General features: G+C 40.5%; 1 protein-coding gene across 2 annotated transcripts; it reads left to right on the top strand.

Annotated features, from left to right (window-relative positions):
- The first annotated feature begins 7566 nt into the window (after nucleotides 1–7566).
- LOC116052822 (nuclear factor 7, brain-like) lies at nucleotides 7567–10589 on the top strand. 2 transcript variants are annotated; one of them, XM_031303657.2, is made up of 3 exons: nucleotides 7567–7684; nucleotides 9047–10443; nucleotides 10556–10589. In XM_031303657.2, exons 2-3 carry the CDS (start codon nucleotides 9064–9066, stop codon nucleotides 10568–10570), a joined length of 1395 nt encoding a protein of 464 aa, XP_031159517.1. In that variant the 5' UTR covers nucleotides 7567–7684; nucleotides 9047–9063; the 3' UTR covers nucleotides 10571–10589. The 2 variants fall into 2 exon arrangements, with proteins under 2 accessions (XP_031159517.1, XP_031159518.1); XM_031303658.2 differs by lacking the exon at nucleotides 10556–10589 and having other exon boundaries at nucleotides 9047–10511.
- The last annotated feature ends 1637 nt before the right edge of the window (nucleotides 10590–12226 follow it).

The raw sequence follows: 12226 nt of genomic DNA, 5'->3' as shown, positions 1-12226 counted from the left end.
TGTCACGTGAAAAATAGGCGTTGGTCCTATTTCTAGCATGCACGCGTCTTCGGCTCGAGCCGCGCCTGAGACGTGCACGTCACGCAGGCAGTGTGCAAACTCAAACCTGTTACCATGGGAGCCGAAATATAAACGGACACGTGTGGTATATTTTAGTTGCAGCACTGTGTTGCCGTTGTATGGAGAAGGAACTTCGTAGACACTGCTCTTGGTATAAAAAGATTTATTACATCATAGTTTTAGTCAGCTACCACACACGCCACGCAGCTGACACACTCACGCCACGCAGACAGTGTGCAGGAGGCCTTACTGCATCAAACTTATGGATGAACTGTGTTTTTAGGAAATGTAATCTGAAGAAATCACTCAGAATATGAGGTTAGAATATGTGGGACACATTTTAAGCTTGTGGTTGCTTAAAATGTGTCCCACATATTCTAACCTCATATTCTGAGTGATTTCTTAATTTCTTTCTTAATAATAATAAATAATAGAAAATACTGTTCAAAACTCACTGTTTGTAGATGTTAATACATATTACAATGTACTCTTTCATGTGGTAAATATATTATTCAATTCAATTATTACTTTTTGTTTTTTTAATCAAGTTGAAATGATTATCTCCTATCCGAGGACTGCATCCAAGGGCAACGGGCCAGCATATAATCATTAAATTAATACAAATTGAAAACTAACCTATAAAAGAACCTTACACATGTGCAAAGGACCCCCTGATTATAACCGTGATTCTTTTTATTCATGAAAATGTTATTAAATTTCCAACAGAATTAGCACTTTTCTTAGTGGGACATGTTTTTGCCAAAGTTTCAAGAATCAGTGGGGGTTCAATCAACTGTTTTGGGATGTATGTTTTAACTGTGGTGATAAATGATGATATACATTACCGGTCAAAAGTTTGGGGTCACTTAGAAATTTCCATTCCACTCCATTACAGACAGAATACCAGCTGAGATCAGTTGCATTGTTTTTTGGTCGGTGTCACGCGACCAGCCTAATTTACTAATTTCGTAGGATATCATACGGACACATTCATGATGCATTGAAAGATTTTATGCCCAAATGCATTTAAAGCTGGGTGATTTAAAGGTCCAGTGTGTAACGTATTTAGTTGTTCATTATCAAAATCTGTGTTGCCCGTTCACAAACTTGTCCTTTTTCATGAATATGTACCACTGCCATCAATTCCAAGTATTTCTATTGACTTGAAATTTTACATTTGCGTTTTCATGAACTGGGGTAGACGCTCCATATTCATGCTCCATCTAGAAATACGTTAGCCGGTAAGGGACATACAGGACATACTGTTCCACCTTTCACGTTTTCGCTATCACATGATAAACTAACAGCTGCTGCTAACGCTGCTAATGCTGCTAATGGGTATCGTAGCTTCCCGGCCCCCAGCAAGTTTGAAGAAGGAAACATGGAGGACCACACATATTCAAAATCCAAATTTCAGGAACAGGAGTCTTCTTCTTCTTCGCCCAGAAAAAAAAGGATATTGAAAAGAGCAAGAGAGCGTCTTTTTGAAGCGTGAAGGCTACCGTAGCTGTAATACGTACTTTGAACTGCGTGGTGCGAGACAGTTGATGATATATGATCTCAACGCTAGACGGGAGAAATTCCTACATATTGGACCTTTAATATGGATAAATACTGTATTGATGAAGTGACAGAAATAAAAAAACTTGTCCTGTTACATCTCATTTAAGCACAACTGTTACGTTTACTTTACTAAATCTGGAGGCAACAACTTATGAAGTTTTGAGAAAGAAATGTGTTCAACTTTTGTTACGGATGTGTTTTTAGGAAATGTAATCTGAAGCAAAAACTTGAGGAAAAGAGGGAAAATCAAGTATTTTAATTAGATCAACAAGTGTTCTGGGATGTATGTTTTAACTGTGGTGATAAATAATAATATATAATAAAGACGTTATGCCCAAATGCATTTGAAGCTGGGTGATTTGTATTAATAATATGTGATATTTATATCCTGAAAGACTTTGGTCACAGAAACTGTCGACGAAAGACGCTCCAGCGATGTTTGACAAAACTCCTACTCAAAAAGAGATATTACAACATTTCCTTTCAGACATTTATTTAATACTTTAGTCATAATTATATTACCTAAAGACTTTAGTAAATTCATTTCAAGCATCAAAACAATTCGTAAAGCTACCTTCATGTCCCCTTCGACTTCTCCTGGATAACGATTATTGGAGGTGAGGCTGATGATTGAGGCTTCAGCTTAGCTTGTATCTCACAAGTTTAACTTAACAGTATGAAGTCTAATAAACTGACTTTTTCTTTCCCCTTTACGGTTAAGGTGCTTATTTTGTAGGTGTTGGTAACACTCTTTTTGTGTTTTAATTGTTGTTAGATGCAACAAGTATATAGCCTAGTCTCAGTTGTCATTGTTTGTTTACATCCTGCTGCCGTAAAGATGACTGCGTCACTTCTTCTTCTGCTTTGGTATGTTACAGCCATATATGGTATTACTACTGCCCCCTAGCTGTTAGCTGTTAATGTGAAATGCTGCATTTAAAGTAGACGACTTTATTTTTGTTTTTCTGTTCTTTTTTCGTATTAATGCAGACTGAGTCCTGAGTTCAATAGATGGACTTTACCATCATATTTTGGTTTACTCATGGAAATGCTCCGGAATATGGTGTCTGGGGCTGCTGGGTTGTCTTGAAGGGTGTGGCTGTTTTGTGTTTTTTGTGGGGGGGTTTTGTATGTCTATGTGCTGTGTGTGTATCTGTAATGCTCTAACGTATGAATTACGGAACCTTTACAACCCTGTATTGCATCAGTGTATTCAATCACTTTCATATTTATGTTTGATAAGTGACAGAAGGCCTACTACTAGTTATTTTTGCACTTTCAATGGATGATGCTAAAGGATTAAAAATCATTCACTTAAACATTAGGAGTCTTTTGCCAAAAATTGACTTACTTCGTGCATGGGTTGTTCTCCATAAACCTAATATTATTACACTGTCTGAATCATGGCTTAACAGTAACATCTCAGATAACGAAATAAACTTCACAAATGATGTCTTATATAGATCTGACAGGTGCTCCAGGGGTGGAGGTGTGGCGATTTACGTTTCCTCTGATCTCGTTTCTGAGTTAATTATACCCACAATTGAGCCTCTACATTTTGAATGTGTCTTTGTTAAGGTAATCTTTCACGCAAATAAATGTTTATCTATCGGTAGTATCTACAGGCCACCCTCTTCACCTGTAGAGTCCTTTAATTGTCTGACCGCTACTATTAATTCCATTTCCTGTAGAAATGAATTTATAATACTGGGTGATTTTAATATAAATTGGTTAGATAAGTCTTCTAACAAAGAAAAACATATACTTAATAGTTTAAATTTTACTCAATTAATTAATGAGCCTACTCGAATCACCCCTAGAACCCAATCTTTGCTGGACTGGATACTCGTTACACACCCGAACAGAATCATAAGGTCCGGTGTTATGTCTGACTGCTTTAGTGATCACTCAATTGTCTACTGCATATGGAAAATCAAACTTCCTAAATTGCCACCAAGACAATTAAAATTTAGACGACTAAAATTAGACAACATAGGACATTAAATTTAGATGTATTTATTAATGATTTGATTGCTATTAATTGGGACAGATACCAATTAATACCAGATGTACAAGATGCTTGGGACTTTCTGCATTCTGAGTTTATTGATGTTGTGGACAAACATGCTCCCTGGAGAATTACAAAGGTCAAGGGTAAACATCTTCCTTGGATCAGCCCCAAACTTATTAGTCTGTTTAGGCAGAGGGACAAAGCGTGGTCAACATTTCGTCAGACAAGGGATGGTGCTGATTGGGAAATATACAGGCAGTTGAGAAATTTGAGCAAGACAAAAACTCGTAATGCTAAATCAAACTACAACAGAGAACGTCTCACTAGTGATTTTAAGAATCCTAAGCAATTTTAGAAAAAAATCTAAACCATTATTGATTAGGACTGTCAGCGTTAACACGTTAATCGCGATGCGATTCATTTTTTTTAATCGCATTAATTGCATGTCGGCATTTATTAATTTATTTTACACTTCACTCAGCTTTGCGTGGTGCCTAACAGGCTACTATTTCGACCCTTTGCAGCACCGTTACTTATCATCAAGCTGCCACTTCCTCCTAACACATCCTGCTGCTGCAGGCTGCAGGCATGATGGAGAAAGACAGCAGCAATGAAATCCTGAATGGAGCTTTTTATTTTCCAAAACTCCCGGACAGCTCGTACACAGCTTATGTGCACGTTGTGTAAAGCCGAATTAAAATATCACCGAAGCACGTCAAGCTTGAGCTACCACCTACGGAGCTAAGCATAGTAGTACAGTTAACGTGATGCTAGACCACCAGCCCTCGGGGGGCGGGGGAGAGATGAATGTTCGGAAATAAGAGGTTGCTGTGGCCCGCCATACAGGTTAGTTTGACCAGCAGGCAGCAGCGGTGGCCAGAGCGGGCAGCAGCGGTGGCCGGAGCGGGCAGCAGCGGTGGCCGGAGCGGGCAGCAGCAGCTGCAGCGGCCGTAGCGGGCAGCGGCCGGAGCGGGCAGAGGCCGGAGCGGGCGATCACGGGGGACATCCTCAGCAGTGAAACGCGAATGGGGGCTGGAGTATAACCTAGCTAGGTGGAAAGCTAACGCTAGCCGGCCACCTGTTCCATCAATTTCAACGAAACTCCCAACGCGAGTTCAGAGACTGCTGTGTTTTTGTTGTTGTGGAAACAACAGTGTACCGGACTATCCAGCCTGTTTCCCTGTCGCAGGGTAAGAGTGGAGATGGGCTGTGTTAACATGGACTTGTGCAGAAATGAGCTGCTCATTAACCGGTGATCACTGGACGACAGCTATGGACAGACACAAACGGACTGAACACACAGTAAGAAGGCTTAAGGTGGGCAGAGGAATAGTGTGTTTTATTGATGTGTAAAGGCTAATGTTGCCATTGTTTACCATTAGTGTGATCGATTGATAACCGCTACAGGTGCGCGTTTGATTTATTAATCTATGATTGTGACCGCTGAGTCAAATCTATTTCTGTGAATGTACTCTGATCACGGTGCATTGTTGATATGTTGTGTTGAATATGTAGCTTGTTCAGACTGTAAAGGCTTGTGCTTCTTCCACTGCTGAGTTTAGTTACTGTTCAGTGAGATAATAATCTCCGTCGGTCAGTCTGTTCACAGCCGCGGGGCGGCGTCCTCGTCGCCCCGCGGCTGTGAACAGACGGACCGACGGAGATTATCTGTCAGGTCTGTGTAGACCGGCGGAGCCGTGTTATTTCCGCGGAGAATCAGCTGTTTCAGAGTGGTTATAATGAACCTCCCCTCAGTCAGACAAAATTCTCAGAGTCTGCCCTAATTTCACGTTAGTCCAGACCTGAGTGACTGAGAGGGCTGGTCATTATCATTAACTAAGTTCTAAGTGTGTAATTTTCTTTCCCATTTCTTCTTTCACTAACCTCACGCGCACAGACAAACACACACACACACACACATACGCAAACATGTGCATGAATAGCTAAACCGCTAGCCGCTAAACCGCTTGTGTACTTATTGTAATAATTGCTGGTTGAACACAGGTCAGTTGCTTGAATTCACCCTTCCCTTTGTTCCTTTAGAATATACCAAATAAATTAATCAAATGAATTCAGATCTGTATTTTAAAGGGAACACCACCGAAATGAGACTGTTTCACAGTTTGATTATTGGTTCCCTGACTTCCAGGGTGGTGCCCCGTTTTGATTGTTTGTCATTTTGGTGGAGTTATGAATAAACATATTCATGACTTTATTACAGTTTTTCTTGATTGCTTTGACCTGCTTAAAGAAACTGGGATCCACTCGGTTTTCATCATCACTGTCTCAGCAGAGCAGAAGACACCTCTTGCAAATGTGTTAACCCTTTCTCATTGGATTGACACATTCCCCCCCCCCACCACCACCCCTTTTTGCAGAACAGTTAACACAGATATCATTCAAGCAGTCCAAACTCCATTGTTTTAGCTATAGTAACCAAACAGAAACCATCTGTTCCTAACTATTAGAAACTACCTCCATCAGTATGAAATCACTGAAGCACCTGTTGGACTCTCCTTCACACAAATCTTCAATTAGCAGTCTGCAGGCCTTAAAGGTGCAGCGTCTGTGTTGTTCTTTAACAGTCAGTCTGCAGGCCTTAAAGGTGTAGCGTCTGTGTTGTTCTTTAGCAGTCAGTCTGCAGACCTTAAAGGTGCAGCGTCTGTGTTGTTCTTTAGCAGTCAGTCTGCAGACCTTAAAGGTGTAGCGTCTGTGTTGTTCTTTAGCAGTCAGTCTGCAGACCTTAAAGGTGCAGCGTCTGTGTTGTTCTTTGCCAACATGGATGGAAGAGGTCTAAGACAGAAGAGACTGAGTATCAATAATGGCTATTTCTTATACTCAACAGTAATAGATGGTTATACTTTACTGTAAGAGATTTTATTTTTATTTTCTTAATTTCTCATACTCTAATAGATTTTATTTTGGTTTACATGTATTTTATGTAATATTTACAGTATTTCAGTTTTCAGCCACAGTTTTAAAATAAAGATCAATGGAATCAATAAAATTAGCATCAAAGCATTTCTGATTCTGGATCCAATTCTTTGCAAGAAGGCAAATTTGACAACAAATGGCACTGGCATGAAAGCTACGTAGAGTAATAGACTACAATGACAAGCAATGGGGCACTGATTCCCACTGAGTGCTGTATTTTGTATGTTGGTGTCCACTGTGTAATGGTTGATTGGAAGAGCTCATACACTTGTTTGCAAGTTGTGTCGTTTGAAGGCAACATTTTCTTTTGTTGCATATTTTAAATGTTTTGGCACGGTTAGAGCCTTTTGCAAACAAAATGTGTCATTTTGACCATGAGTGCCACTGTTTCGGCCTGTGTGTTAACTGTTTTGAAAAATGTGGAGTTTGAGTTGACTGCTGCGTCAAAGCAATCAAGAAAAAAACATGTTTTTCTACTTTCTTTTGTCGCTTTTCCTACATTGGGTTCAATCTGTTTGTTTAACAGCTGTTTGGTCTCACTCCATTCTTCGGACATTGTTTCTGAAATTAAACCGGCTGAAGTGAAAGTTTAAGATGAAAACACGGACAACAGCCACCAGTTAGTTTTGTTAGTTCCTACCCCTTTAAAACACCACACACTTATGATTAGTTACTGTATTATGCATCATGCTGAGTGGTTTATCATTAACAAATGATTAGTTAAGCATTTATAATCATTTGTGAAGCATTGGCATAGCACACAATAACTTATCATTGGTGGTAAATCACAGTTAATCAGTAACTACTCATTAACTACAGTTAATAATAGTTGTTCATCATTCGTTACTCAGTAACTACCTACATTTTTGTGTACCTTAATACCTTAAATGTGTTTAGCTGCTGCCCCGTCCACAGCAGGACATTGCTTAGCTTCTGACTACGGAGAAGAAGCTTATTCAACCACACTTCACGACATCTGAACTTTACCTTTAAGATAAAACTTATCAGCTGCCTGACAAAGCTCCACATCTTACATTCCATCATCTGAGACAAACCAGGAAACCAGTTAGTTCCTGTTGAGTTGTCAGTGAGAAGAGACGCACCGACAGACAGACGGTAAGATTTACCTTTTATTACAAAGCTGTGACTTTAACTGAGGGAGGACAGTTACAGGAAGGAGCTCTAAAGTACTGAAGAAGTGAAATACTTTAACTGTAATCTGCTGCAGACTGAAAAAAACACTCAGAGACTCAAAGTTAAAGTAACTGAGGCAGCTTTCTGCAGCAGGGAGGGGGGAGACGTTTACCTTCTGGGCTTTCTGCCAGAAATCTCTTAGGTTTAGACAACAACACTACTAGGGGCTACCGGAGGAGTTTTGGGATCTTTAGTCAAAATAGACTTGACCCTCCCCCACCCACCAGCAATATATTTTTATATGACCCTCCAAAATAATTGGGAAAAGAGGCATGACCCTCTCCAACAATTCACTGATGCCTTCTGTACTGGTTTGCGCTTGGCAAAGATGTACTGATAGCCACTGTTTTTTTACAATCATGACATACGTGACTTAACCTCTGCTTTCTCATCTTAAACATCACACTCCACAAAGATGGTGGCCATTTCAGTAGATTTACTCACTAACATTGTTGTGGAAACACAATAAGCATGGAAACTAAATGCACACTTCCTGCATTACTGCATTACTTCAAATACTAAGCTACTCCTCTAGTAAACTAGTATTCACATGAAATAAAACAATAAAACATTGAGACAATATAACAAAGCACACTGGGTAATGACAGATTCAACAGATGAATTGGTTGCTTTTCGATTGTTTGTCTTTCGAAAAATGACGCAAACAGTTCGAAGGCAAAATCCATATCCAAGACACCACATGGCTTGTCTTCATAGGGTACCAGCAACTCCTCCAACACGCTCTGGACTCTTTTTTTGGAGCGTCAATATTATCTATAAAAAAATCTATTTTATTAATGTTTTCCTCACCCGACAGGGTCTGGAGTGAAACTCTTAGGTTTTTGTGCTTCTAGCTAGCTGTCCATATTTTCATCCTCAGCTCGTTGTGATCCATTTTGTGAATCTGTGCGCATTCACAAGAGCTTAAATAGCTCGTTGTTCACAATAGGCCTACCTGTAAAATATGCACCAAACAAGCCACTTTGAAATTTTGCTTTTTCCAAGAATACAAAAGTTGGGTGAACCCCCTACCCAGAATAAAAAATGTTGGGTGATCCTCCGCTCAACAAAGAATAAAAAAGACATGACCCTCCCCTATTTTCCTCCGGTGGTCCATTCCATAAATACAGAACAGTCCCTTAGTTAAGTTTAGGAAAAGATAGTGGTTTGGGTTAAAATAAACCCTTCTGGCAGAAAGCCCTGAAAGCAAACCTCTCCCATGTGCGAGGAAGGGAAACACAACTGACTTCCTGTTTTAACATCTGCTGTTTCTGCTGTTTTCAGCTGCTCTCAGAGACAAAATGGCTTCTATGTCAGAGGAGGATCTCTGCTGTTCGGTCTGTCATGAAGTCTTTAGAGACCCTGTTGTTCTGTCATGTAGCCACAGCTTCTGTAAAGACTGTCTGAAGAGCTGGTGGAGAGAGAAACCAACACAGGAGTGTCCAGTTTGTAGGAGAAGATCTTCAAAGCTAGAACCACCTCGTAACCTGGAGTTAAAGAAGCTGTGTGAGAGTTTCTTACAGCAGAGAGATCAGAGAGCTTCAGAGGCTCTCTGCAGTCTGCACTCTGAGAAACTCAAACTCTTCTGTCTGGACCATCAGCAGCCAGTGTGTCTTGTCTGTCTACATTCAGAAAAACACTCCAACCACATAATCAGACCCATCGATGAAGCTGCACGACAACACAAGAAGAAACTCCAGGAAACTCTGGAGCCCTTAAAGGAGAAGATAAAGGTTTCTGAACAAGTTAAAGTGAAGTTTGATCAAACAGCAGAACACATGAAGGTCCAGGCCCGACGCACAGAGACGCAGATTAAGGATCAGTTTAAGAAGCTTCACCAGTTTCTAGAAGAGGAAGAGGAGGCCAGGATGGCTGCACTGAGGGAGGAAGAGGAGCAGAAGAGTCAGAGGATGAAGGAGAAGATGGAGGCTCTGAGCAGAGAGATAGCAGCTCTTTCAGACACAGTCAGAGCCACAGAGGAGCAGCTGAGAGCTGAAGACGTCTCATTCCTGATCAACTACAAGGCTGCAGTGGAAAGAGTCCAGCAGCGCCCCCTGCTGGATGATCCACAGCTGCTCTCAGGAGCTCTGATAGATGAGGCCAAACACCTGGGCAACCTGAGCTTCAACATCTGGAACAAGATGAAGGACATGGTCTCCTACACTCCTCTGATTCTGGACCCAAACACTGCTCATCCACACCTCATCCTGTCTGAAGATCTGACCAGTGTGAGACTTGGAGGAGAGAAACAGCTGCTTCCTGATAATCCAGAGAGGATTGATTCACTCTTCTCTGTCCTGGGCTCTGAGGGCTTTAACTCAGGGACTCACAGCTGGGATGTTGAGGTTGGAGACAATACATACTGGCTACTGGGTGTGTTAGCAGAGTCTGTCCAGAGGAAGGGAGTCATACGGTCTGGATTAAGGTTCTCTGGAGGTAAATACTCAGCGTGGTCTCCACCAGCTCCACGCACTGATCTTCCATTTAAGAAGCAGCTCCAGAGGATCAGAGTGACTCTGGACTGGAACAGTGGAAAGCTGTCATTCTCTGATCCTGATACTAACACATACATACACACCTTCACACACACTTTCACTAAGAGGCTGTTTCCATATTTTAGGCCTGGGAATAAAGTCCCACTGAAGATATCACCACTGAAGGTCTGTGTGACAAAACAACAGGTCTGATAGTCTTTAGTTTGAAGGTGGTGATAATAATAGTAAACAACTGTTCACTTCTTAACAGTGAAGTAAAACTGATTATAGCAGTCAGCTGAATAAAACACAACTAAAGGTTTTAAGAAGCTAAAACATAAAAAGGTTCTTAATAACTTAGTTTTGTGTGAGGTTAACATGTCTTTGATTTTTGTTGGTTAAACTATTATTTCATAAACAGCTGAAACAATTACACGATTATTTTATCGTCACACAACTATTCTGATAATCGATTGATAGTTTTGGTCGTTTTTAAAGTAATAATGCTGTGATGATTGTGATGATTTCCTGCTTTTCTCTGTTTATATTATTGTAAACTAAATATTTTGGGGGTTTTAGACTGTTGGTCGAACAAAATAAGCCAGTTAATGACGTCATCTTGGGCTCTAACACACACACACACACACACACACACACACAGACACACACACACACACACACACACACACAGACACGGATATATACACACAAACACACACAGACACACACGCACACACACAGATATATACACACAAACACACACACAGAGATATACACACACAAACACACACACAATTAATAATGCTGTGATGATTGTGATGATTTCCTGCTTTTGTCTGTTTATATTATTATAAACTGAATATTTTGGGGGTTTTAGACTGTTGGTCGAACAAAACAAGCCAGGTAAAGACGTCATCTTGGGCTCTAACACACACACACACACACACACACACACAAACACACAGACACAGATATATACACACAAACACACACAGACACACACACACACACAGATATACACACACAAACACAAACACACACACACACACACACACAATTAATAATGCTGTGATGATTGTGATGATTTCCTGCTTTTCTCTGTTTTATATTATTATAAACTGAATATTTTGGGGGTTTTAGACTGTTGGTCGAACAAAACAAGACAGTTAAAGACGTCATCTTGGGCTCTGTGACATGTGATGGACACTTTTCTTGACATTTTCTATATTAAACAGTTAATTGATTTTCTCTCTTGCTAAGCTAAAGTGTCTGCATTTTAGGATTTTGTTCTTTTTCTGTTTAAAAGTGTCCAACCGAGTAGAAACAAAGACATGAATGAATAATGTGTCAGTGGTGTAATGTGCTCAGAAACCTTCCAATGTATCCTGTAAAAGTCTCAAAGCTAAACTAGTCACATCCTGCGTCTCAATAAACTGGTCAGTCCTCCAGAGTTCACTTTGTCTCTTGTCATTTTCTTCCAACATTTAGAACAGAAAAAAAGCATAATTAATTTGCGTTTAATCACAATTTAACTACAGACAAACATTCGGTTGATTGAAATATTTTTATCGATTGACAGCCCTAATTATCATTATTACTGTTTGTATAATCATGCTGTGATTTGATACTGTATTGTCTGTAACTGTTATATGTTGTACCTTTGAGACTTTGTTTAATGTGCGGCTGCTGTCTCTTGAACACCTGCTCCAGTTTTAAGACTCCGGCTCTGCTTTCCGCCTCCCTGACAAATCCTGGCAGCCGTCAAACCGCCGGGGTCTACAGGTCTCACTCTGTAGGTCTGACGGTACGTCTACAGGTCTACAGGTCTCACTCTGCAGGTCTGACGGTACGTCTACAGGTCTACTGGTCTACAGGTCTCACTCTGTAGGTCTGACGGTACGTCTACAGGTCTCACTCTGTAGGTCTGAAGGTATGTCTATAGGTCTACAGGTCTCACTCTGTAGGTCTGACGGTACGTCTACAGGTCTAC

Source organism: Sander lucioperca, chromosome 6 (genome assembly GCF_008315115.2).
Source record: "Sander lucioperca isolate FBNREF2018 chromosome 6, SLUC_FBN_1.2, whole genome shotgun sequence".
NCBI classification, from domain to species: domain Eukaryota; kingdom Metazoa; phylum Chordata; class Actinopteri; order Perciformes; family Percidae; genus Sander; species Sander lucioperca.
The sequence above is the reverse complement of the archived record's forward strand: the minus strand, read 5'-3'. Positions and strand labels throughout refer to the sequence as shown.

What these genes read in the sequence shown, in the direction of transcription:
- LOC116052822 (XM_031303657.2), top strand. Translation starts at nt 9,064, where the DNA reads ATGGCTTCTATGTCAGAGGAGGATCTCTGCTGTTCGGTCTGTCATGAA.